Here is a 26,099-nt window from a genome sequence, read left to right as displayed (position 1 = left end):
TTTGAGCTAGTTGCTTAGCCCCTTAGCGACAGAGCCAGTTTGCAGCTTAATGACCAGGCCAATTTTTACAATTCTGACCACTGTCCCTTTATGAGGTTATAACTCTGGAACGCTTTAATGGATCCTGCTGATTCTGAGACTGTTTTTTCGTGACATATTGTACTTCATGTTAGTGGTAAAATTTCTTCGATAAGTCTTGTGTTTATTTATGAAAAAAACAGAAATATGGCAAAAAAATTTAAAATTTTGCAATTTTAAAACTTTAAATTTTTATGCCCTTAAATCAGAGAGATGTGTCACATAAATTTCTTAATAAATAACATTTCCCACATATCTACTTTACATCAGCACAATTTTGGATGCAAAATTTTTTTTTGTTAGGAAGTTATAAGGGTTAAAAGTTGACCAGCGATTTCTCATTTTTACAACAAAATTTACAAAGCCATTTTTTTTAGGGACCACATCATATTTAAAGTCATTTTGAGGGGTGTACATGACAGAAAATACCCAAAAGTGGCACCATTCTAAAAACTAGACCCCTCAAGGTGCTCAAAACCACATTCAAGAAGTTTATTAACCCTTTAAGTGCTTCACAGGAACGAAAGCAATGTGGATGGAAAAAATTAACATTTAACTTTTTTTTGGAAAAAAATTACTTCAGAACCAATTTTTTTTATTTTCACAAGTGTTAAAAGAGAAAATCAACCACAAAATTTGTTGTACAATTTCTCCTGAATACGCCGATACCCCATATGTGGGGGTAAACCCCTTTTTCAGCACACGGCAGAGCTCGCAAGGGATGGAGCACCGTTTGACTTTTTCAACGCAGAATTGGCTGGAATTAAGATCGGATGCCATGTTGCGTTCGGAGAGCCCTTAATGTGCCTAAACAGTGGAAAACTCCAACAAGTGACCCCATTTTGGAAACTAGACCCATTAAGGAACTTATCTAGATGTGTGGTGAGCACTTTGAACCTTCAAGTGCTTCACAGAAGTTTATAACGTAGAGCCGTGAAAATAAGAAATCCATTTTTTTTTCCACAAAAATGATCTTTTCGCCCCCAAATTTTTATCTTTACAAGGGTAACAGGAGAAATCATACCCCCACAGTTATTATGCGATTTGTCCTGAGTACGCTGATACCCCATATGTGGGGAGGAACCACTGTTTGGGTGCATGGGAGAGCTTGGAAGGGAAGTAGTGCCATTTTGGAATGCAGACTTTGATGGAATGGTCTGCGGGCATCATGTTGCGTTTGCAGAGCCCCTGATGGGCCTAAACAGTGGAAACCCCCAACAAGTGACTCCATTTTGGAAACTAGACCCATGAAGGAGCTTATCTAGATGTGTGGTGAGCACTTTGAACCTTCAAGTGCTTCACAGAAGTTTATAACGTAGAGCCGTGAAAATAAGAAATCCATTTTTTTTTCCACAAAAATGATCTTTTCACCCCCAAATTTTTATTTTTACAAGGGTAACAGGAGAAATCATACCCCCACAGTTATTATGCGATTTGTCCTGAGTACGCTGATACCCCATATGTGGGGAGGAACCACTGTTTGGGTGCATGGGAGAGCTTGGAATGGAAGGAGTGCCATTTTGGAATGCAGACTTTGATGGAATGGTCTGCGGGCATCATGTTGCGTTTGCAGAGCCCCTGATGGGCCTAAACAGTGGAAACCCCCAACAAGTGACTCCATTTTGGAAACTAGACCCATGAAGGAACTTATCTAGATGTGTGGTGAGCACTTTGAACCTTCAAGTGCTTCACAGAAGTTTATAACGTAGAGCCGTGAAAATAAGAAATCCATTTTTTTCCACAAAAATGATCTTTTCGCCCCCAAATTTTTATTTTTACAAGGGTAACAGGAGAAATCATACCCCCACAGTTATTATGCGATTTGTCCTGAGTACGCTGATACCCCATATGTGGGGAGGAACCACTGTTTGGGTGCATGGGAGAGCTTGGAATGGAAGGAGTGCCATTTTGGAATGCAGACTTTGATGGAATGGTCTGCGGGCATCATGTTGCGTTTGCAGAGCCCCTGATGGGCCTAAACAGTGGAAACCCCCCACAAGTGACCCCATTTTGGAAATTAGACCCCCTAAGGAACTTATCTAGATGTGTGGTGAGCACTTTGAACCCCCAAGCGCGTCACAGAAGTTTATAAACGCAGAGCCGTGAAAATAAAGTCTTTTTTATTTCCACAAAAGTGATTTTTTTAGACCCCAATTTTTAGACCCCCAAAGTTGGTAAATAGTGGAAACCCCTCAATTCTTGCTCCAACCCTAACCCCAACACACCCCTAACCCTAATCCCAACCCTAATCCCTAATCCTAACCCTAATCCTAGTTTGCCCTAACCCTAGCCCAACCCTAACCCTTAACCCTAGCCCAACCCTAACCCTAGCCCAACCCTAACCCTTAACCCTAGCCCAACCCTAGCCCTAGCCTAACCCTAACCTAACCCTAGCCTAACCCTAGCCTAACTGAAAAAAAAAATATTTTTTTTATTTCATTATGTGTGCCTATATAAGGGGGTGATAAACGGGGGGGTTATGTACTATTTTTATTATTTTGATCACTATGATCGTTTATCATAGTGATCAAAATAATGAATGGAATCTGCCAGCCGGAGCCAGCAGATTCCCGGCGGGCGCACTGCGCATGCGCCCGCCATTTTCAAGATGGCGGCGCCCATCGGATGACGCCGGCGGGCGCGGGACCACCGGGAGGGGACGGAGGACAAGGGAGAGGTACCGGGAGGGGACCAGGGGGATCGGGGACCCTATTTCTCTATCCTCTGATGTGCGATCACATCAGAGGAAAGAGAAATTAAATGTAAAATCGTGGCTTTTTTTTTTTGCGGTCGCCGTTATAGGGTTAATAACGGCGATAGCAAAAGCGGGGGTCGGTAAAAACCGACTGATTCATGTTCTCTGGGGTCTCGGCTACCCCTGGCAGCCGAGACCCCGGAGAAAATCCGACACTGGGGGGCGCTATTCACTTAAATCACAGCGCCGTGAATTAACGGCGCTGTGGTTTAAGTACCCTTAATTACCGCCGTTAAAAGGCGTATCGGCGGTCGTTAAGGGGTTAAAGGTATTTTTGCCCCCAGTTGTCATTAGGGTCATTGCACTGTGGTGGTTTCAGTTCTAGTTTTGCCCCGGTGGCCGTTAGGGTCATTGCACTCTGGTTACTTTAGTTTAGTGCATGTGATTATAAAGCAGGTGTGATTGCTCTGGCTCTGACCTATAAAAGAGTGTCAGGTGTTGCAATCACTGTTGGTGATATTGCTCATTTCCAACCAAGTCTGGTGGAGGAAGGAACTACAGAGAGGAGTTCCTTAGAATAAATAGGTAGAAGACATAATAATGTGGAGGCCGGATAATGATTAAACGGCCATAACAAAATGATCAATAATATATATTGTATATCATGATCCACATATTAGGACTAACCAATGTAGGGAACACTGCACATTTAGTAGAAGCTACCCAAAAAGGAAAAAGCAGTCAAAATTCCATAAAATACAAATTTTATTAGATGATATTTAAAAAAATTATTACAAGGACATACAGTGCATGGTTGGGGAGAAACAGAAAATATAACGACATCATGGTCAAAAGGACCAGCCAAACTGCGAACATAGCACCAGGAAATAAAATTGTGTAGGATGTAAGCAGATTACAGATAATCGGTCAGGGAAAGAGTGGCAACCATTGTTATGGCAGGGAGTGTACAGAGACATCACCATGTAGCCAAAGGCTACTGCCCTTTCAAATGAAAGAATTCCCTGCCCGTAGAATGCACACAGCATACATAACCGATGCTATGTAAAGCATCAGAGATAGAAGCAAATTGCTATACCTGGAAGCAGTGGTGGCAGTGAGGTCGATCCAGTCCCCGACGCGCGTTTCGGAGCCAGAGGACTCCTTCCTCAGGGGGCGTTCCTTGCAGAGAGGGAGAGGAGTTCCTTGCAGCTCAGGCAGAGCTCTGGTGTAGTAGCTTCAGGTGGAAGCTGAATTCTGGTGGTGGACTCTGTTGCTGGGAGCAAGAGCAACAGAGCTAAGTGGTGTTACCCCTGTTTTGTAACTTTCCTTTGTGTGTTTCAGTGCAGTGGTGGGATTAGTTTCTGCACCGTCCATTTCACTAGAAAGGGCTAGGTGCAGGGCGAGCTAGGGTTTTTAGGTTCCTGATCGGCACCCGGTGCGGAACCGGCCTAGGGATCGCTAGGAGTGTAGAGACACAGATTCAGGGGAGTGCAGGAGGTCTCCACGTCCTCGTTCCCTATCGCAGGGCCCTCCATTGTATCATTTTCCCTGGTGTTTGCCTTTATTCTGAAATTCGCCCTGCTGGAGGCGGTGTATCCAGACATACGTGTACTACTGAAATTCGCCTGCTGGAGGCGGTGTATCCGGCTGCACGTTCTATTATTTAAATTCGCCCTGCTGGAGGCGGTGTATCCAGGGTCATGCGTGTCATATAAATTCGCCCGGCTGGAGGCGGTGTGTCCAGTCACTCGTGACCATCAAAGTCCCTTGCCAGCTTTAAGTCCACGCTCTCTGCCGCAAAACAGAGTAAACCAAAGAAAAGAGGCATGTAAAAGAAGGGATCACCAAAACAATATAATTAAATACAAAAATATAAACCTTTAATGGAACCAACAAGAACAAAACAACACTCAGTGCAGGTTAAAAACAATTAAAACCGCATAAATGCGACCATTACATACAGACCCCGAAAAGGGTACATGCCTCTGTACAGACCCCACAAATTGCAATACAAATGTTAAATCACAAAATCACATTAGAAGGCCACCAAAAGCACCTAACACTCATAAATCTATGGTTACTGCAAGATAAGCAGAAGAAAAAGGTCCAAGGAGCCTAAATGCAGTTAACCCCCGAAAAGAAAAACACCATATGACCTGCTATGGGTAAGGAGATGCTGGTAGGAGGAGGTTCAATCCTGCAGAGAGTGTAGGTGGAGTGGCGTGGGGAGAGGCAGAGGCATAAGTAACGCCCAACGCGTTACGCCAGAAAAACTGGCTTCATCAGGAGCGATACAGTGTTGTAAATCATTGGTGTATATATACCTTATTCAATAGACGTAGATCGGGAACAGGTGTGGGTCAAAGAACTCACGAGTGAGCCAGACGCAAAGCGGCGTCGGAGCGCCGGAAGTGGAACGGCAGATCTGCGCAGCCGCAATGGACCGAAATGAGGTCCAACAGTGGGCACACAAAAAATGGCGTCCAAAAAACTCCACTGCGCATGCGCGAGATGACGCAGCCTTCAAGAAGCAGAGCACGGCGATGATGAATCATCATCCACGTGATCTCACAAACTGGAGGCCCTGGTAATGTAGAGGTAGCGAGAGCAGGATGTTAAGCCTGCATAATCCCACAGATAAGCAGCGCATGCGCTAGAAGATAGTTTGGCCAGGGAAACATAAAAGGATATATGGTACTCTCCCCACAAGAGAGGGTGACACAATGGAAAACATTATCATCCCGGCATAACCCCATAGGCACACATAAACAGTATGGACATGGGGTATCACAAAGCGACCACATGTGTGCAATATGAATAACAAATATATAACAGCATCATTTTTCCAATAGTGTGAATCCTGTCTTAGACATAAGACTAACAGGCAGATCTATTTATATGATTTTTTCTATAAAAAATATTATTAAAAAACCATGGTTTTTTAGATAGTCAAATGATGCTCTCTAAATTTTATCTAGAAATAAGCATTGGATCGCCTGATAAGAGTAACGACCAGAGCTGGTAATGTAACATAACAGCACAACATGACAATGAGACTAAGATCACGGAGCAATGACGGAAGAGCAATGGGAGAGTACAAGGTTAATGTACATTTAATACATCACAGCAATCCAGAGTGAAAAAACAGTTAAGGGTATGGGGAGGAGGGGGGGGGGTTTGGAATGGGAGAAGGGAAGGGGGAAGGGTAGGGGTGGGGTAAGGATAAGGGTAAAGGGAAATTGAGGTGATAAAGAGTCCAAAAAGGACGGCAGACAAATGGATCTTATCGAAGATTGAATATACTCCAGTTGTAGGTTAATGGCTGCCATTGAGTAGCCATAAGTCCAATAAATGTTGACCGAAGGAAGCAAGTCATCAAAGGGCCAAGTCCTTGATCCCAGTAGTGGTATCTCCCAGCCAAGAAAACATCCATGATCCAGATTTTTTCCCCATAGTCTCGACAGGGATAAGGGGCAATAGTGGCCAGTTTAACCAGCCAGATGTAGATGCCCAATCCGCCAAGTGGGTTCCAGAGGTCTCTCCCCGATGTCAAGACAGCCCAGCAGAGCCAAAGAACGAGAGCATCAAGAGCTGGTAGAAGGGCTGTTGGAAAAAAGAAGAACAATAAACGATTAAGGCCAGAGGGGCTACATGTGAACAGCCCAGATCTAAATATCATAATTGTTTGTAGAACCCTGTGAAGAGTAATTCTTCATTAAGACCATTAGGGGAGAGGCTGCCCAGATCATGAATCCATTTGGATTCACATCTGAGAAGCCTCAGGCCTATATCGCCCCCCCTGATGTTCACAAGAACCTCTTCCAAAATCAATGCTCGTAGACCAGTGGGGCGTCCACGATGGTTCTCTAAAAAATGCGCTGCCACTGGAGTAATATGTTTACCCTTTGCTCGATCTCTATTGGCAGTGGAGATATTAGAGAGATGTTGCTGTAATCTCCTTCTCAGTTCTTGGGTTGTCTGCCCCACGTAAATTTTTGGACAGTTACAAATAAGGGCATAGACTAAGTTGCGGGACTTACAGTTGAAGTATGCCTTTTTAGGTACGATGTGAAATGGATAACTAGGCATTCTAGTACCAAATTGGGCAACCATATATTGGCAAACATTGCAGTCCCCACAAGGGTAGGTTCCAAATAACCAGCGCATTTTTTAGAGAACCATCGTGGACGCCCCACTGGTCTACGAGCATTGATTTTGGAAGAGGTTCTTGTGAACATCAGGGGGGGCGATATAGGCCTGAGGCTTCTCAGATGTGAATCCAAATGGATTCATGATCTGGGCAGCCTCTCCCCTAATGGTCTTAATGAAGAATTACTCTTCACAGGGTTCTACAATTATGATATTTAGATCTGGGCTGTTCACATGTAGCCCCTCTGGCCTTAATCGTTTATTGTTCTTCTTTTTTCCAACAGCCCTTCTACCAGCTCTTGATGCTCTCGTTCTTTGGCTCTGCTGGGCTGTCTTGACATCGGGGAGAGACCTCTGGAACCCACTTGGCGGATTGGGCATCTACATCTGGCTGGTTAAACTGGCCACTATTGCCCCTTATCCCTGTCGAGACTATGGGGAAAAAATCTGGATCATGGATGTTTTCTTGGCTGGGAGATACCACTACTGGGATCAAGGACTTGGCCCTTTGATGACTTGCTTCCTTCGGTCAACATTTATTGGACTTATGGCTACTCAATGGCAGCCATTAACCTACAACTGGAGTATATTCAATCTTCGATAAGATCCATTTGTCTGCCGTCCTTTTTGGACTCTATCACCTCAATTTCCCTTTACCCTTATCCTTACCCCACCCCTACCCTTCCCCCTTCCCTTCTCCCATTCCAAACCCCCCCCCCTCCTCCCCATACCCTTAACTGTTTTTTCACTCTGGATTGCTGTGATGTATTAAATGTACATTAACCTTGTACTCTCCCATTGCTCTTCCGTCATTGCTCCGTGATCTTAGTCTCATTGTCATGTTGTGCTGTTATGTTACATTACCAGCTCTGGTCGTTACTCTTATCAGGCGATCCAATGCTTATTTCTAGATAAAATTTAGAGAGCATCATTTGACTCTCTATCTAAAAAACCATGGTTTTTTAATAATATTTTTTATAGAAAAAATCATATAAATAGATCTGCCTGTTAGTCTTATGTCTAAGACAGGATTCACACTATTGGAAAAATGATGCTGTTATATATTTGTTATTCATATTGCACACATGTGGTCGCTTTGTGATACCCCATGTCCATACTGTTTATGTGTGCCTATGGGGTTATGCCGGGATGATGTTTTCCATTGTGTCACCCTCTCTTGTGGGGAGAGTACCATATATCCTTTTATGTTTCCCTGGCCAAACTATCTTCTAGCGCATGCGCTGCTTATCTGTGGCATTATGCAGGCTTAACATCCTGCTCTCGCTACCTCTACATTACCAGGGCCTCGTTTGTGAGATCACGTGGATGATGATTCATCATCGCCGTGCTCTGCTTCTTGAAGGCTGCGTCATCTCGCGCATGCGCAGTGGAGTTTTTTGGACACCATTTTTTGTGTGCCCACTGTTGGACCTCATTTCGGTCCATTGCGGCTGCGCAGATCTGCCGTTCCACTTCCGGCGCTCCGACGCCGCTTTGCGTCTGGCTCACTCGTGAGTTCTTTGACCCACACCTGTTCCCGATCTACGTCTATTGAATAAGGTATATATACACCAATGATTTACAACACTGTATCGCTCCTGATGAAGCCAGTTTTTCTGGCGTAACGCGTTGGGCGTTACTTATGCCTCTGCCTCTCCCCACGCCACTCCACCTACACTCTCTGCAGGATTGAACCTCCTCCTACCAGCATCTCCTTACCCATAGCAGGTCATATGGTGTTTTTCTTTTCGGGGGTTAACTGCATTTAGGCTCCTCGGACCTTTTTCTTCTGCTTATCTTGCAGTAACCATAGATTTATGAGTGTTAGGTGATTTTGGTGGCCTTCTAATGTGATTTTGTGATTTAACATTTGTATTGCAATTTGTGGGGTCTGTACAGAGGCATGTACCCTTTTCGGGGTCTGTATGTAATGGTCGCATTTATGCGGTTTTAATTGTTTTTAACCTGCACTGAGTGTTGTTTTGTTCTTGTTGGTTCCATTAAAGGTTTATATTTTTGTATTTAATTATATTGTTTTGGTGATCCCTTCTTTTACATGCCTCTTTTCTTTGGTTTACTTTGCGGATCTTTAGCATGTAATTGGTGATCCCTTACAGCGGTGCCCTCCACTTCTCTCTTAGTTCATCTCTGCCGCAAAACAGACTTACTTCGCATCTCACATATCCTCCCTGTCTCACCACCCTAAACAGCTCTTCAACACTTTCAATTCTCTACTCCATCCCACAGCACCTCCTCCCTCTCCTCTCATTTCTGCTGAAGACTTTGCCTCCTTCTTTAAGCAGAAGATCGACACAATCAGACAAAACTTTGGCCCGCAGCCCCCAATGCCCCTCTTAGCCGCTCAGCCCTGTTCTGCAAAAGCCAGCTTCTCCACCATGACAGAAGATCAGCTCTCCACCCTTCTGTCAAGATCACACCTCACCACTTGTGTCTTCGACCCACTCTCGTCTCACCTCATCCCTAACTTGGCCACAGTCTTCATCCCATCTCTAACATACCTCTTCAACCTTTCACTTACAAATGGTGTCTTTCCCTTATCCTTCAAACATGCCTCAATCACATCCATCCTCAAAAAGCCCTCCCTTGACCCATCCTCTGTGTCTAACTATCGCCCAATATCTCTTCTCCCTTACGCCTCAAAACTACTGGAACAGCATGTATATCTTGAACTGTCCTCCCACCTCTCCTCCTGATCCCTCTTTGACCGTTTACAATCTGGCTTCCGACCGCATCACTCAACTGAAACTGCCCTAAGGTCACTAACGACTTACTAACTGCCAAGAGCAAGCGACACTACTCTGTCCTCCTTCTCCTGTACCTGTCCTCTGCCTTCGACACCGTAGATCATTCCCTCCTGCTACAGACTCTCTCATCTCTTGGCATCACAGACTTGGCCCTATCCTGGATCTCATTATACCTAACAGACCGAACATTTAGTGTCTCCCTCTCACACCTCACCCCCTGTCTGTCGGTGTTCCTCAAGGCTCTGTCCTAGGACCCCTACTATTCTCCATCTACACCTTCGGCTTGGGACAGCTCATAGAATCCCACGGTTTGTAGTATCACCTCTACGCTGATGACACGCAGATCTACCTATCTGGACCCAACCTTGCCTCCTTACTGACTGAAATCCCACAATATGTCTGCTATCTCAGCCTTCTTCTCTGCTCGCTTTCTCAAACTGAACATGGACAAAACAGAATTCATCATCTTTCCCCCATCTCACTCCACCCCTCCACCAGACCTATCCATCAATGTCAATGGCTGCTGTCTATCCCCAGTTCCGCACGCTCGGTGCATCGGGGTGATCCTCGACTCTGCGCTCTCTTTCAAACCACATATCCAAGCCCTCGCCTCCTCAAACTCAAAAATATTTCCCGAATCCGCTCATTCCTCAACCACAAAAACACTAGTGCATGCTCTTATCTCCCGCCTCGACTACTGCAACCTCCTACTCTCTGGCCTCCCCTCTAGCACCACTCCAGTCCATCCTACACTCTGCTGCCCAACTAATCCACCTGTCTCCCCGCTATTCCTCAGCCTCCCCCCTATGCCAAGCCCTTCACTGGCTTCCTATTGCCCAGAGGCTCCAATTCAAATCCCTAACCATGACATACAAAGCCATCCACAACCTGTCTCCTCCATACATCTGTGACATGGTCTCCAGGTACCTACCCGCACGCAACCTTCGATCATCTCAAGATCTCCTTCTCTACTCTCCCCTTATCTCTTCCTCCCACAACCGCATACAAGACTTCTCCCGTGCTTCCCCCATACTCTGGAACTCTCTGCCGCAACACATCAGACTCTCACCATCAACGGAAACCTTCAAGAACCTGAAGATCCACCTGTGACGTCCGCCTGCAAGTCTGGCCTGCAGTAAGACAGCACCCTGATACCCTTTACCCCTATACAGGGATCTGGATTTACAGCAGAGCCCAGGAGGCGCTGTCTGAATATGAGCAGCGGGCCAGAGCAGGACGGTTGCCAGAGAGGGGTTAAAAAACGGGACCAAAAGCGTAGTCAGGAATCCGAGTCGTAACCAGGCGGGCAGCAAAGGTACAAAAAATGGCAGACAATAGCAGAGTCAAATTCAGGCGAAGGTCAGAGCCATAAACCAGGAGGACGGCAGAGGTACAGAATCGTTAGGCAGCAGCAGAGTCACAAATCCAGGCAAAGGTCAGAATCACAGATAGCAAATAACTAGCACACTGGGGAAACCAAGACTATATCTGGCGGCCTGCAAGACAGGCCCCAAGGTATTTGAAGGATCAGGCTATCCCTCACAGGTTCACAGGCTGATGATGTCATTTGGACCGCCCCCAGGACCAGGCCAGATGGTGATGCCTCAACCCTTTCATGACTGACAGAGGAGCGGAGCCTGCGCCCACCAGATGCCTGCGCAGGAGCCCCTTCTCTGTCACCACCACCCACGGGGAATCCACGGTGCCTCCTAGTGGCCGAGGCAGTAACAGCCATTTCCGAGTCTGACGGTGACGTGACCGCCCGGCGCCTCCCAGTGGTTGAGACCGGAACAGCAGTCCCTGTATCTGACGGCGACGTGACAGTCCGGCGCCTCCCAGTGGCCGAGGCAGGAACAGCAGTCCCTCTATCTGACGGCGACGTGACAGTCCGGTGCCTCCCAGTGGCCGAAGCAGGAACAGCAGCGTGACACCACCTGTTCCGACAAGCCTACAGCCTGCAATGATCCTCGGTCTTCTGAACCACTGCACGACCTGCTCTACCCTCTCCTACTGTATCCGATTCCTCACCCATCCCTGTAGACTGTGAGCCCTCGCGGGCAGGGTCCCCTCTCCTTATGTACTTGTGTGTCCCTTGTCTTACACATGTCTATATTACCCCTTTTCACATGTAAAGTGCCATGGAATAAATGGCACTATATAAATGCATAATAATAATTCCCCGACCTTACCCCCGCTGTACTACAGAACGCCAGTGACTGTCTGTCCACAGTCTCCAACATCATGTCTGCTCTCTATCTGAAACTCAAGGCCCCGTCACACTAAGCGATCTCGGTAGCAAGATCGCTGCTGAGTCACAGCGATCTCACCAGCGAGATCGCTGTGACAGTGATCAGCGAGCGGCCCCCGGCCGGTATCGCTGATCGCTGGAAGAAACCTCTGGACATTTCTTTGGTCGCTGGTCTCCCGCTGGCCAGCACGCATCGCTGTGTGTGACAGGCGGGAGACCAGCGATCAGGTGTAAAAAATAATAAAAAAAATATAGTTATTCTCACCTTCCGACGTCCCGTTCAGCCATCCTGCCTCTCTCCACGCTCCGGTCCCAGTAATCCTTTGCACGAATGACCGTGAGACTTTGTTATCCCTCGAGACCGTGACATCTCGCGGTCATTCTCGCAAAGGATCACTGGGACCGGAGCGTGGAGAGAGGCAGGATGGCTGAACGGGACGTCGGAAGGTGAGAATAACTATATTTTTTATTTTGATTCTGTTTTTTACAGGGATGGCCAGCGATGCCGGGCGCTCGGCATCGCTGGTGAAGCTGTCTGTGTGACAGCTCACCAGCGATCACATAGCGACTTACTAGCGATCCTGACACCTTGATATCGGTGTCGGGATCGCTGGTAAGTCGCTTAGTGTGACGGGGCCTTTAACCTCTCCAAAACTGAACTTCTTCTGCTCCCGCCGTCTACTAACCTCCCTAAATCTGACACTTCCCTCTCCGTGGGTGGCACTACAATAACTCCCTGGCAGCAGGCGTGCTGTCTGGGTGTTATGCTTGACACCAATCTCTCCTTCACATCCCATATACAATCTCTTGCCCGCTCTTGCCGCTTACACCTAAAGAACACCTCTAGAATCCGCCCTTTTCTCACCGTGGAAACAACAAAAACCCACACTGTAGCATGTATCCACTCTCGCCTGGATTACTGCAGCGCTCTATTAATTGGCCTCCCCGTTACTCGACTATCCCCTCTCCAGTCCATACTTAATGCATCAGCCAGGGTCATCTATCTGGTAATCGGTACTCGGACGTGTCCGCTCTTCGCCAGTCCTTACATTGGCTGCCCATTCATTATAGGATCCAATTCAAAGTACTTGTTCTCATCCACAAAGCTCTCCACAGTGCAGCACCCCCCTACATCTCCTCCCTCATTTCTGTCTATCGGACTAACCGACCGCTGCGCTCTGCAAACGACTTTCGACTAACCTCTGTACTAATCCGTACCTCCCACTCCTGACTCCAAGACTTCTCCCGCGCTGCGCCAATCCTCTGGAATGCTCTACCCCAAGAAATTAGGACTATCCACAATTTGCATAGTTTCAGGCGCTCCCTCAAAACACATTTGGTCAGAGCGGCCTATCACATTCACTAATCAGTCCTTCTATGTGTAAGTGTTCATGAGTAGCCCATTCACTATCTCCATCCATCCCTCACTCCCTCAAAATGGCTGGACCATTACTGCAAATACACCACTGTACTCTGTATCTCCCCACCTCATTGTAGATTGTAAGCTCTCACGAGCAGGGGCGTCTTATTTTGCTTTAATTGTATCATTAACGTTGTCACTTAGGACTGTTGTGTGCTGCGGAATATGTTGGCGCTATATAGAGATTATTATTATGGAGGACTGTACTGTCCGGTTTCTGACCTAGATGTCACTCATGTAAGGTGAGAAGTGAAATCGTTGGCATTGTACTATCCCTAGGTTTCTCTGCTGGAGCTGTGCTACTGTCGCCACTGACACTTTCTCCCAGGGCCGGCCCTGCGCTCGTCCGTACTCGCTGCAGTAACTCCCCGCAGCCCGCTCTGTAATCAGGTGACTGGCATGCAGGCTATCAGGAGCTCCCGGAGGCGCCGCCATTGTAGTCCTGTCACTGCTGAGCTGTCTACATTGGAGTCGTTCCTGTCAGGCCCCCGCTCCAGCAGCTCTGGTCACCTCCGCACTGAGCGGTGTAGAGTGGAGGCTCCGGTGAGTCCCTCACTTCAGCCACTCCCCGTCACCACCTCACCGGTGAGCCGTCTAGAGTGGAGTTGCTGGAAGGAGGCGTCACAGGAGCCTCCAATCTAAACCCAATCGTGGCGTTGACATCCTGTTTTGCAACAGTTTCCTTGTTTTACGGCCCCAGTTTTTGTTCTCTGATTTGCTTTTTGTTTTTTTTATTTCCGGGTGTCTGCAGTGACAGCTGTTGGCGCCTTAGCGCTGAGTGCGCATGCGTGCCCGCTGTACTGAGCCTGCGCAAGTGTTAGGGGTCATCGCTAAAGTTCGGGACTATCAGGAAGCGCAGATAGAAAAGCTTCCTGATTGTTTGTGTCGCGACTCACGATGAGCAGACACTCCCCGGAGGCGTGTGCGGAGCAATGAGTGCGGGCTCCGAAGTGGATGAACCCTGCAGTAAGAGGATCCGGAGAGAAGAAGCAGGAGTTGCCGAGGGCTGTGAGAGAGAGAGGGGCTCCCCGGGAAGCCGGGGCCCCAGCAGCACCGTGGGGAATAGAGGTGAAGTAGTAGGGTTATCACCCAGCCCTGGCAGCTGTCACTTTCTGCCGGTGCTCCATGTATGGGGCAGTGATTGTATGTCCCTGTGTGCGTGTCTGGGGGTCCTGTGTGCGTGTCTGGGGGTCCCACCGGTGGCCTTCGCTATATACTAGTAGAGGGGATCCCATTCTGACCTGCATGCGGCCCATGGTGCGTGTTCCCCTGGAGCCGACTGCTAGTGCGCCCAAACTATACAGCTCTACCAGGGGGGCGCTCTCCATCTCTGAAGGGTTATGCCTCTGGGGTGTCAAGTTTATGACTTTGAGGGTCCTCCCTGCAGTTCGCTCCTTTTGTCATGTTGTTCACAAGGGGGGCTTAATACCCCAGAGACCCCTCTTCACCAGGAGGTCCAGTGCCCTACAGCAGCCTGTCATAGAGGTCCCCTATCATTGATGTGACTGTCACTTCTAGTGAGACCCCGTAGTTTGGATCTTGGTTATTATCATGTGACTCGGGGCCATAGATGAGCCCCCCACCACAACGCCTCCATGTTGCATCTGTTTTTAAAGAAAAACTGAACTTTGCCAACAGTCAATGGATAAAACAATGGAGCCGTAAAAAAAAAAAAACGAATGGAACTCTGAAGTACAAAGTGTGTCTTCTGCGTGTCATCTATTTATATGGTCCCCATTAACCTTTATGGTAGAGTCTGTGCTCGGAGTCTCTCAGATCAGAGATTCAGACCGGTTTTAAAACTGATGTGTGTGTCTCAGTGATGCTCTATGGGTCAGAGTAAAATGGTCCACACCTAGACGTGTCACCTAGATGTGTGAATGTTGCCCTCTAGGTAACACACTGTATATCCATCTACCGCTGATGAGGGATACGTGTTCCTCCATTTTTAGGTAAACATTAGGGGTAGGTTCGCACGTAGCAGCTGTTTCGGCTAGTGTCCAATTTATCTGAAGGGGGCTTTCATAAATCCCTACGTCCTGCGTAAATGAGCTCATTCAGATGTAAGGCATGGGATATTCCTCATTTGATGGTAACTTATCTGCCACGTGGGGTTTGACATTGTGGTATAATACATGCTGTGCTCCTCGGGAGAGGTGTCTGCAGAAAGCCATGCTAGGCAGTGCACAGATCAATAGATCAGAAACCCCACCAATTGTTTTCAAACACCAGTACCAAAACAAAAAATATATAATAAATCTTGTTTCCAGGTCAAACACACGGACCCAATTCACTAATGCAGCCTAATGAGTGTCCAGTGTAAACTTAGACCTGGCAAATAAAAGATGCTCCAAGTGTGTCACAGTTGTGCACATTTTGTGTATGATTTTGCATGGTTCATAGTTGGCTTATCTGTGTCACTACTGTAGCCCTAAAAATAAGCCTTTTTGAAACTACAAAGCCATGCTATCATCTGTTATTGCCTGGAGGGCCACAATTATGTTCTAAACGTTCCTAAGAGACAGACGTGGTGGTCACTGATAATTGAAAGTATTTTACTTACAGCGTCCCTCTATCATAACTTTTTTTTTTTCCCTATGTACTGGTACAATCAAGGCAAACATTATCTGTTTCCACCAATAAGTCCTGGTTTTAGGACAAGTCATGTGCTTCGTGCTCTTTCTTGTGAACACCTCTGAGCTGGGACTAGTTAATCCATTTCTACTATAAAGAACTCTCTCTTATTTTCTTATTTTACAGTTTTTAAACAGAGGACCCTTTATTCTTGGTTGGAACATAAAGGAAGGCGGACAGACAAGATTAAAAGGTGATATATTAATATGCATTATGTTAATGCCATAAAAAAGTACTTGATGTGTAATCCATAGATTGTAGTTGAATTAAAATGTGACCATGCATGAACCTACCCCCTCCATAGTTGTGCACCGCCATACATCTCTTCACTCTCCACTGTCTACCACCCTACCTACCCCCTCCATAGTTGTTCACCGCCATACATCTCTTCACTCTCCACTGTCTACCACCCTACCTACCCCCTCCATAGTTGTTCACCGCCATACATCTCTTCACTCTCCACTGTCTACCACCCTACCTACCCCCTCCATAGTTGTGCACCGCCATACATCTCTTCACTCTCCACTGTCTACCACCCTACCTACCCCCTCCATAGTTGTTCACCGCCATACATCTCTTCACTCTCCACTGTCTACCACCCTACCTACCCCCTCCATAGTTGTGCACCGCCATACATCTCTTCACTCTCCACTGTCTACCACCCTACCTACCCCCTCCATAGTTGTGCACCGCCATACATCTCTTCACTCTCCACTGTCTACCACCCTACCTACCCCCTCCATAGTTGTGCACCGCCATACATCTCTTCACTCTCCACTGTCTACCACCCTACCTACCCCCTCCATAGTTGTGCACCGCCATACATCTCTTCACTCTCCACTGTCTACCACCCTACCTATCCCCTCCATAGTTGTGCACCGCCATACATCTCTTCACTCTCCACTGCCTACCAGTCTACTTACTGCCCTTTTCTCAGTCTACCATCCTACCTGTGTTCCCCACACATCTGTCTATGACCCTACCCATCCTCTCCACATTTCTGCATTACCCTATATTCCCTTTTCTTTGTCTACCACCCTACCCATTCTCTCCGTTCTGCTAATAACTGAAGACTTACAGGTTTTCCCACTAAGTGAATTTTAATCAATAGATTTTGAAATAAAAATACCGTAAGTTCCACAATTGGATGTGTTAAATAAAATGTTCTTGTGCTGAGATTATCTTATAAATGTGCCCCTGCTGTGTACTGTGTAATGGCTGTGTCTGATCGTACAGGGACATGGTCTGATCATACCGCAGCTCCTGGGCAGGGGAGGACACAAGGAGTATACAGACAGGACAGCACAGGATCATAAATTCTTCTTTCTTTTAGGTAAAACATTTCTTAAAACACTACAGCATTTATTTTTTATTTAACCACTGGAGTGCTGCTTTAAATGCAAGTTCCTTGTGTGATACTGACCTTCCGTTGTTTTCGCCGCTTCTCCCGTCTGTCTCCGGCGAAAAGTATCCTGCTTACAGCTCTAGTGTTTCATGGAGCTGCCCTGAGGTCATTTTACAATACAAGTCTGAGAGCCTTGTTCTGGTGCTAGTAGACTTGCATTGTGCTCATTTGACATGCCTTCTGACTTCGGCCGCTCACAAGAAGGGTGCAGGGGGACCGGAACAGCACCGAAAAAAGCGTGAAGACGCTTGGAGGGTGAGTATATGGCAGGGGGTTTAGATTTAAAGTATCACTTCAGCTCTGGATTGGTGCTTTTTAAAACAGGCAGCAAAATGTTTTACACCACAAAATAATCATTTGTGATTCCTGTGCTGTAATGTCTGTATACTCTCTTTTGCTTCCTCTCTTGCCCAGGAGCTGTGGTATGATCAGACACAACCATTACACAGTACACAGCAGGGGCACATTTACAAGATTATCTCAGCACAGGAGCATTTCATTTAAACACCTCCAATTATGGAAATTATCATTATTCTAAGATCTATTAATTAAAAAATAGTTCTTGGGAAAACATCTTTTCACCTCTCTAATCGTGCTGCATCAGTTCTCTGGAATACTCTACCCTAGACAGTTTGGTTAATTACCAGTATCCACATATTTAAAGAGAACCTGTCACCCCCCCCCCCCCCCGCCTCCTCAGCGTTCATTGCTTTTTCTCGCACCTGCGCTGTAATATTCTTTCAGTGGTGCAGCAGGACCTGTGATTACGTCAGCACCATGTGACCAGTAGGGGCGGAGCTCAGCAGGGCAGTGGGTGCCAGCAGGACCTGTGTTTATGTCAGCACCATGTGATTATGTCAGCACCATGTGACCAGTAGGGGTGGAGCTTAGCAGGGCAGCGGTGCAGCAGGCACGAGAAAAAGAAATGAACGCTGAGGAGGCGGCGCCAAATTCAAAAGCTGGACATGACTGACGTATGTGAGGCGTCTGTGCCCTGCCCCCCTGACAAATATCAGGTATGTCTGACCAATTTTAAAAACGATTATTTTGGTGGTGGAAGGGATGCTAAATAAGAGCCACCTCGACAGAATGCAGCATTAGTGCCGCACAAGGTGGCTCTTTTACTTAAAAACGCGTGTCGGGGGGGGTGACAGGTTCCCTTTAAGGCTGTGTTCGCACACAGCGTTTTTTACCGCGGTTTTCACTATAAAACTGCTATAAAACTGCTAAAATAAGCTTCCCAGTCATTTCTATGCATTTTGCACTTTTTGTGCACATTGATGCGTTTTTCACCGCGAAAAAAACGCAGCATGCTCATTAATTTTGCGGATTTTTCCGCGGTTTTGGCTTCTTCCATGCGGTTTGAAACTGCTGCGGAAAAAAACGCATCAAAACCGCGCAAAAACCGCCGCGGAAAAATAGGTGCCGTTTCTGGGAAGGGATTCAGGTTTTTGAGCAGAAATTTTCTGCAACGTGTGCACTTAGCCTTAGGATGGTCTAAAACATTTCTTTACTGTCCTATCACCGATCCTCACTAATGTCTCTCTAATATTAATATCTGTGCTAATGCCCTTATTCATTATTCTTTTGGCTGGAGCATATATGACTAGCAAGTTCACATATTGTGTCTCCCTATATCCTTAGATTATGGCTTGCGAGCAAGGCCCTCGCTCCTGTAACTGTTGCGTTACTTGGTAATGTCTTTTTCTACATGTCCCTTCTGAATTGGAAAGTGCTGAATATGTTGTCACTATAAGATGTATTTGTTATATTCCTGCCATTCACATCTAGTGGCTGGTCCGATAAGTTGTCACACAGCACCACTTCAGTACTCATTGCAACCACTCCTTTATGACTTATTAGGGTATATGAACGCCATAGAGGAGGGTGGCATGCTCCAGGCGCCACACTGAGCAGCTCTCGTTTTGTCATTCAAGCCATTATTGCAGTACAATGGCCGCCATGTAATACCATGTTTTCTTGCTGCAACTATTACAGGGGCATGTCTGACTGGCTGAAGCCTCACATGCCACTATATAAGAATTAGACATTATTAATATTCCCCAATTTAGTGGAAGTGAATGGGGTATTCTAATAACTTATTGGCACACCCTGCAAATATCAGTATGGCCCCGAGGGCATGCTACGGATGCGCAGATGCTACAGCCCGGTAGTTTTCTGTTGCTCACTTTAACCCCTTATTTTCGTCTTTTCTTTTTCTTTGATCGGGCTATTCTGAACGCTGCAATACCAAATGTGTATTTTTATTTTTTTTTTATTGTTTTATTCTTAATGGGGGATGATTTGAACTTCTATTTTTTTTTTTTTTTTTTTAATTGTTTTTTCTTTGCATGCTGCAATAGTCTCCATGGACGACTAGAAGCTGCCACAACCCGATTGGCACTGCTACATACTGGCGATGATAAGATCGCCTCTATGTAGCAGAATTGCAGACTTGCTATGAGCGTCAACCACCAGGAGGCGCTCATAGCAGTCCAGCAGTGACAACCATAGAGGTCTCCAGGAGACCTCTGGTTGTCATGCCAATCCACCGGTGACCCGCGGTCACGTGACTGGGTCACCAAATTTCCAGCCCGATGGCTGGAAGCGTGAGTTAAATGCCGCTGTCAGTTTGACAGCAGCATTTAATGGGTTAATAGCCACGGGTGAATCGCAATTCCACCTGCGGCTGTTCTGGGCACATGTCAGCTGTTCAAAACTGCTAACATTGTCCCAGGAAAGATGTGGGCTCAGCGCCAGAGCCCACATCAAAGGAAGAGAAGCGACCTCCTCAGTACTAGTACGACACAGGTTGTAAAGGGGTTAAAGAGTAATCGTTTTAATTTTACTTCATAAATCAATAGTACACATGAAAATAACCAACTTTTGTAATCCCACCTTTCATGTCTACTTTTTTCCTCATAGATTGTAAGCTTGCGAGCAGGGCCCTCATTCCTCTTGGTATCTGTTATGATCTATGTGATTATTGTTATGCTGTAATGTCTATTGTCTGTACAAGTCCCCTCTGAAATGTGAAGTGCTGCGGAATATGACGGCGCCATAGAAATAAAATTTATTATTTATCTGAGAAATCTGATTCTTTTTCTACCAGTATTGATCAGTTATTGTCAAAATTCTCAGTTCTGAGGTAAAATCTGTATTCGGTCAAGACACTTTCCTATTACCAAACCAAGATCGTAACCGCCATCGCCTGTTTGGGCCCTGACTGTTGTGCAGGGCCCAAACAATAGACTGAAATTCTGCTCTATGTTAATATTAACATTAATTATTTCACTTAATATTGAGCAGAATTAAGTAAGCTGACATCCTCCTATCTCTAATAATAAATGCGCTAAGCAGCTTCCGTCCGGTTGTAATGCAGCTTCCGTCCGGTTTTAACTTGGTGACGTCACATCCACCACACACCTCTTGCCATGTTAACCCTCAACACACACTCCTCCTCAACACACACACACCTCCTCAAAACACACTCCTCTCACCTTTCACCATCTCCACTCACGTCCCCCCCCCCCTTCACTCCACATACGACCCTTTCTCTCACTCCGTCTCTCATGCTCACGCCGTCATCGCCGCTGCTCCACGATCCCCGACATCTTCTTCCGCCGGCGCCATCTTGGATCCCGATGTCGTCCACGCCGGCGACATGTTCTTGCGGCGACGCCATCTTGGATAGGCGAAATCCCGCGATACTCAAGATGGCGTCGCCACAAGAACATGTGGACGGCATCGGGATCCAAGATGGCATCGGCGGAAGATGGGGATCGTGCTGATGATTCCGACGGCGATCGTGGAGCAGCGGTGATGACGGCGTGAGTATGAGAGACGGAGTGAGAGGGTTGTTTCCTCCCGATGCGATAGCATCAGGCCTTAATCTAGTATACCATATAACACCGCACACAGCCCTTATAATACCGTAAGAGTCCCCACATAGCCTCCCTACTTCCATCCAAACATCTCATACACAAGGGGAAAAAAACACCCCATACTCGCCTTGCTTCTGTTCCCCCGGCGCTCTGCCTCTGCTCTCTGAGATGAACTGACTCTTCGCAGTGCACAGCTGACGTGATAAAATGACGTAATGACGTCAGCTGTCTCACATGATGATTGGAAGAATGAGCCAGCGGCCCCTCCTCCACCAGTGCATTCACCGCTGCCTGCATCTTGAGGATCCAGGTTGCGGTGACAGTGGGCGGCAGCGGATAGGCTTGGGAGGACAAGTTGTGGCCCGTAGGCCACGGTTTTAGCCCCCCTGCTGTCTCGGTCTGAAGGCCGGACGGGAACAGCCAGAGGGCCCGCTGGGCACACTTCGCCCAGGTCTGATATAGATCATCAGTATAGGATCTGTGGGGGTCCTACATGTGGCGCCCCCACCAATCAGCTGCTAACTGCTCTGGTAGACCTTAGTTAGATCTTTCAACTGCCAAATCAGGCAGGTGGGCGGGCGCCACTTGTGCTGGTTAAACATCTGTAACCTTTTATTGCTATGATTACCACCAGCCGATTTGTGCTGGGCCATGAACGCTATGCCTCCTGCCTCATTTTACTGCCTCCTGGAATAAAAATTTGCTTAACAGTCTCAGAACAACAGCATGGTTGTAAACAGAATAAGGAGTGAATAGATCAAGGTTGGTATAATTTCTAAGTTACTTTATTTTCTAGGTGTCTGTAGGAAGAATAAATGAGGGGGTATGTATGAGGCTGTTGAGTTATAAGAGACCAACAGACTGTCCAGACATTGCAATCCTTACTCGGACCGTGAATATGCGACGTGTGAGATGGACAATCTGAAAAGCTAATTTTTACAGGGTTGTGGAATCTGTAAGCCAAAGTTCTGATTCCTCTATTTACAAGATGGTGAGAAAAGCCTAATGTTTCCATTTATGAATGAGTCAGTCTGGAAAAATGATGAGGCTACTTTAAAATAGAAAACTTTTTAGAATACTATATCTGAACAAATAACTCTTCTAAATCCCTATGAAATTATACAATAACAGGTCCTGGTTCTTCCATAAGGCTATGTGCACATGTTGCGGATTGGGCTGCTGACTTTTCTGCGCGGATTTGGCAAAATCCGCAGGTCAAAAGACCTGCGGATTAGCCTGCGGTTTCACACCTCTACAATGTTAAAGGTGTGAAACCGCTGCGGATTCCGCACAAACAATTGACATGCTGCGGATTGTAATCCTCAGAAAATCCACGCGGAAAAATCCGCAATAATAATAATAATAATAATAAATTTTATTTTTATAACGCCGACATATTCCGCAGCACTTTACATTTCAGAGGGGATTTGTACAGACAATAGACATTACAGCATAACAATAATCACATACAGTAGATTATAACAAATACCAAGAGGAGTGAGGGCCCTGCTCGCAAGCTTACAGTCTATGAGGAAAGAGGGAGACACAAAAGGTGGGTGGTAACAGTTGCTCTGATTGTATGGACCAGCCATAATGTTAAGTGTGTAACAGTACAGACACAGAGGGCTAACGGATGAAAAAGCATGCGGGAACATGATGCTGGGAACCTGGTTATGGTAAAACTTTTGGCTCTGCCACACAGGGATAGGTTAAGTTAATGTGTTGAGGCGATAGGCCAGTCTGAATAAATGCGTTTTCAGGACACGCTTAAAATATGTGCACAGCGGACTTTAAAATCCATAGGCTAACATGGTACTGTACCATGTCAGCAGAACTGCTGCGGATCCGTAGGGCCAAATCCGCTGCGGATCCGCAGCAGAATCCGCGATGTGTGCACATAGCCTAAAGCTTGAAGTCAATACATCCACCCAGAACCAGCTCTATAGTCAGTCTTCAATCCTTGGTTTTACTTTCACCCAAGACTAATGATTTACGGTAAATAAAAAATTCTACACACCCCCTGTAAATGTACCACGTTCTTATGTAGAATAATTTCAGAACTTTTTCCACCTTTACGGTCACCTATAATCTGTCCAATTCAATGTAAAAAAATAAGCTGAAATCTTTTTGGGTGGAAACAGAAAAATAAATAAGATGTGATTGCAGAAATACGCACAAGTACTTTGTTGCATTACCCTTTTGAATTTATTAAAGCATTCAGCCTTTTTGGGTAGGAGTCCATCAGCATGGCTCGTGTAGAATTGGTGATCTTTGCCTACTTTTCCTTTGTAGTAACTTCACATCTATTAGATTGCGAGGTCATTTACCGTGTACAGCGTCCTCTACAGGTCAACCCACAGATTTTCAATTGGATTCAGGTCTTGGAATGGCTGAGCTAGAGCCAAAATTTGGAATATCTTCTTGTGAAACTTTTTTTTTTTCTTTTGTTAATTTAAAGATATACAGTGCCTTGTGAAATTATTCAGCCCCCTGGAACTTTACAACCTTTTACCACATATCATGCTTCAAACATAGATACCTAATGTAAATTTTTGGTGAAGAATCAACAAGTGGAACACAATTGTGAAGTTGAATGAAAGTTATTGGTTATTTTTAATATTTTTGTGGAAATTCAAAAACTGAAAAGTGGGGCGTGCAATATTATTCGGCCCCTTTTAACTTAATACTTTGTTGCGCCACCTTTTGCTGCGATTACAGCTGCAAGTCACTTGGGGTATGTCTCTATCAGTTTTGTACATTGAGAGACTGAAATTCTTGCCCATTCTTCCTTGGCAAACCGCTCGAACTCAGTGAGGTTTGATGGAGATCGTTTGTGAACAGCAGTTTTCAGCTCTTTCCACAGATTCTCGATTGGATTCAGGTCTGGACTTTGACTTGCCATCCTAACACCTGGATACGTTTATTTGTGAACCATTCCATTGTAGATTTTGCTTTGTTTGGGATCATTGTCTTGTTGAAAGACAAATCTCAGTCCCAGTCTCAGGTCTTTAACAGACTCCAACAAGTTTTCTTCAAGAATGGCCCTGTATTTGGCTCCATCCATCTTCCCATCAATTTTAACCATCTTCACTGTCCCTGCTGAAGAACAGCAGTCCCAAACCATGATGTTGCCACCACCATGTTTGACAGTGGGGATGGTGTGCTCAGGGTGATGAGCTGTGCTGCCTTTACGCCAAACATATCGTTTGGAATTGTTGCCAAAAAGTTCGATTTTTGGTTTCATCTGACCAGAGGACCTTCTTCCACGTTTGTGTCTCCCAGGTGGCTTGGTGCAAACATTAAATGACACTTTTTATGGATATCTTTGACAAATGGCTTTCTTCTTGCCACTCTTCCATAAAGGCCAGATTTGTACAGTGTACGACTGATTGTTGTCCTTTGGACAGACTGTCCCACTTCAGCTGTAGATCTCTGAAGTTCATCCAGAGTGATCATGGGCCTATTGGCTGCATCTCTGATCAGTCTTCTCCTTGTTTGAGATGAAAGTTTAGAGGGACGGACGGGTCTTGGTAGATTTGCAGTGGTATGATACTCCTTCCACTTCAATATGATCGCTTGCACAGTGCTCCTTGGGATGTTTAAAGTTTTGAAAATCATTTTGTATCTAAATTCGGCTTTAAACTTCTCCACAACAGTATCACAGACCTGCCTGTTGTGTTCCTTGGTCTTCGTGTTCCTCTCTGTGCTTCAAACTAGAACCCTGAGACTATCACAGTGCAGGTGCATGTATACGGAGACTTGATTACACACAGGTGGTTTATATTTAACATCATTAGTCATTTAGGACAACATTGGATCATTCACAGATCCACAATTAACTTCTGGAGTGAGTTTCCTGCACTGAAAGTAAAGGGGCCGAATAATATTGCACGCCCCACTTTTCAGTTTTTGAATTTCCACAAAAATTTAAAAAACAAATAAATTTCGTTCAACTTTACAATTGTGTCCCACTTGTTGTTGATTCTTCACCAAAAATTTACATTTGGTATCTTTATGTTTGAAGCATGATATGTGGGGAAAAAGGTTGAAAACTTCCAGGGGGCTGAATTACGTTCGCAAGGCACTGTACCTAGGGTCATTGTCAGGGTTGTGGAGTCTGTGTCCATTTTGGTGGAGTTGGTATAAAATCGACTCCTAAAATATATAGTAAATTGGGTTCAGTAGTTCAGTGTAGGATGTGCTGTAAATGTTTTCATAAGAATTTTGGGAAAGTTATAAAATGTCCTATAAATGCCTGTCCTGTCCCTGATCTAAGGATTTAGTATTATTACTAGAACCCCCTATTTCTAAGAGTATTTGCATTCACACCCACAGGGACTTATAGAACGTGAATACAACATGGAGTTTCTGGTTCCATGTTCTTGTACAGTAAAATGTTCCTGGTTTGCACATTTATCTTGGCCCTTTTTCCTGGGTAGGGAGGGGAGGCTATTATGCATTGCTCAGTTTATGATTGTGAAACCTTTATCATTTATGGGAAGTCCAAGGTTTGAAGTAGAACTGAAAGGGTTGTCATATAGCAGATTGTAGGAGACACTAGGTGGGTGACGGTGTATTTTCTGGTATATGTGGGCTGTGATTCAGTACATAATTGAAGTGTTCCACTTATCCTTAGCGTATAGGTAGTCAGTAGTCAGGTTTATATTTGCTGTATCTCACATTATACAGTTCTACTGCCTTCATATACTATGACACTATGAAAGTAGATATGTGACCTAGCAGTAACTTCAAGGCAGTAAAGTAGAATCCATCACTCCCAATCCAGCTTTAAGTGGTTTCCCACGATTATGCCCCTGATGG

At 45.8% G+C, this 26,099-nt stretch overlaps 1 protein-coding gene across 5 annotated transcripts in view; it reads left to right on the top strand.

The window, feature by feature from the left end:
• Positions 1-14,105: 14,105 nt before the first annotated feature.
• The window catches only part of PARG (poly(ADP-ribose) glycohydrolase), a 216,297-nt gene continuing 204,303 nt past the window's right edge, over positions 14,106-26,099 (top strand). For 3 of the 5 annotated variants that reach the window (XM_073574842.1, XM_073574841.1, XM_073574839.1), the window contains exons 1-2: positions 14,108-14,423; positions 16,116-16,182. In XM_073574842.1, the coding sequence (XP_073430943.1) occupies positions 14,288-14,423; positions 16,116-16,182 (203 nt within the window). In that variant the 5' untranslated portion in view covers positions 14,108-14,287. Of the gene's footprint in view, positions 14,424-16,115; positions 16,183-26,099 lie in introns of those variants that run through there. The other 2 variants (XM_073574840.1, XM_073574844.1) reach the window with 2 other exon arrangements.

The sequence above is a fragment of the Dendrobates tinctorius genome, unplaced genomic scaffold (genome assembly GCF_039654945.1).
Source record: "Dendrobates tinctorius isolate UK_male_01 unplaced genomic scaffold, ASM3965494v1 ptg000040l, whole genome shotgun sequence".
In the NCBI taxonomy this organism is placed as follows: Eukaryota; Metazoa; Chordata; class Amphibia; order Anura; family Dendrobatidae; genus Dendrobates; species Dendrobates tinctorius.
This window is presented reverse-complemented; position numbering and strand designations above follow the sequence as displayed.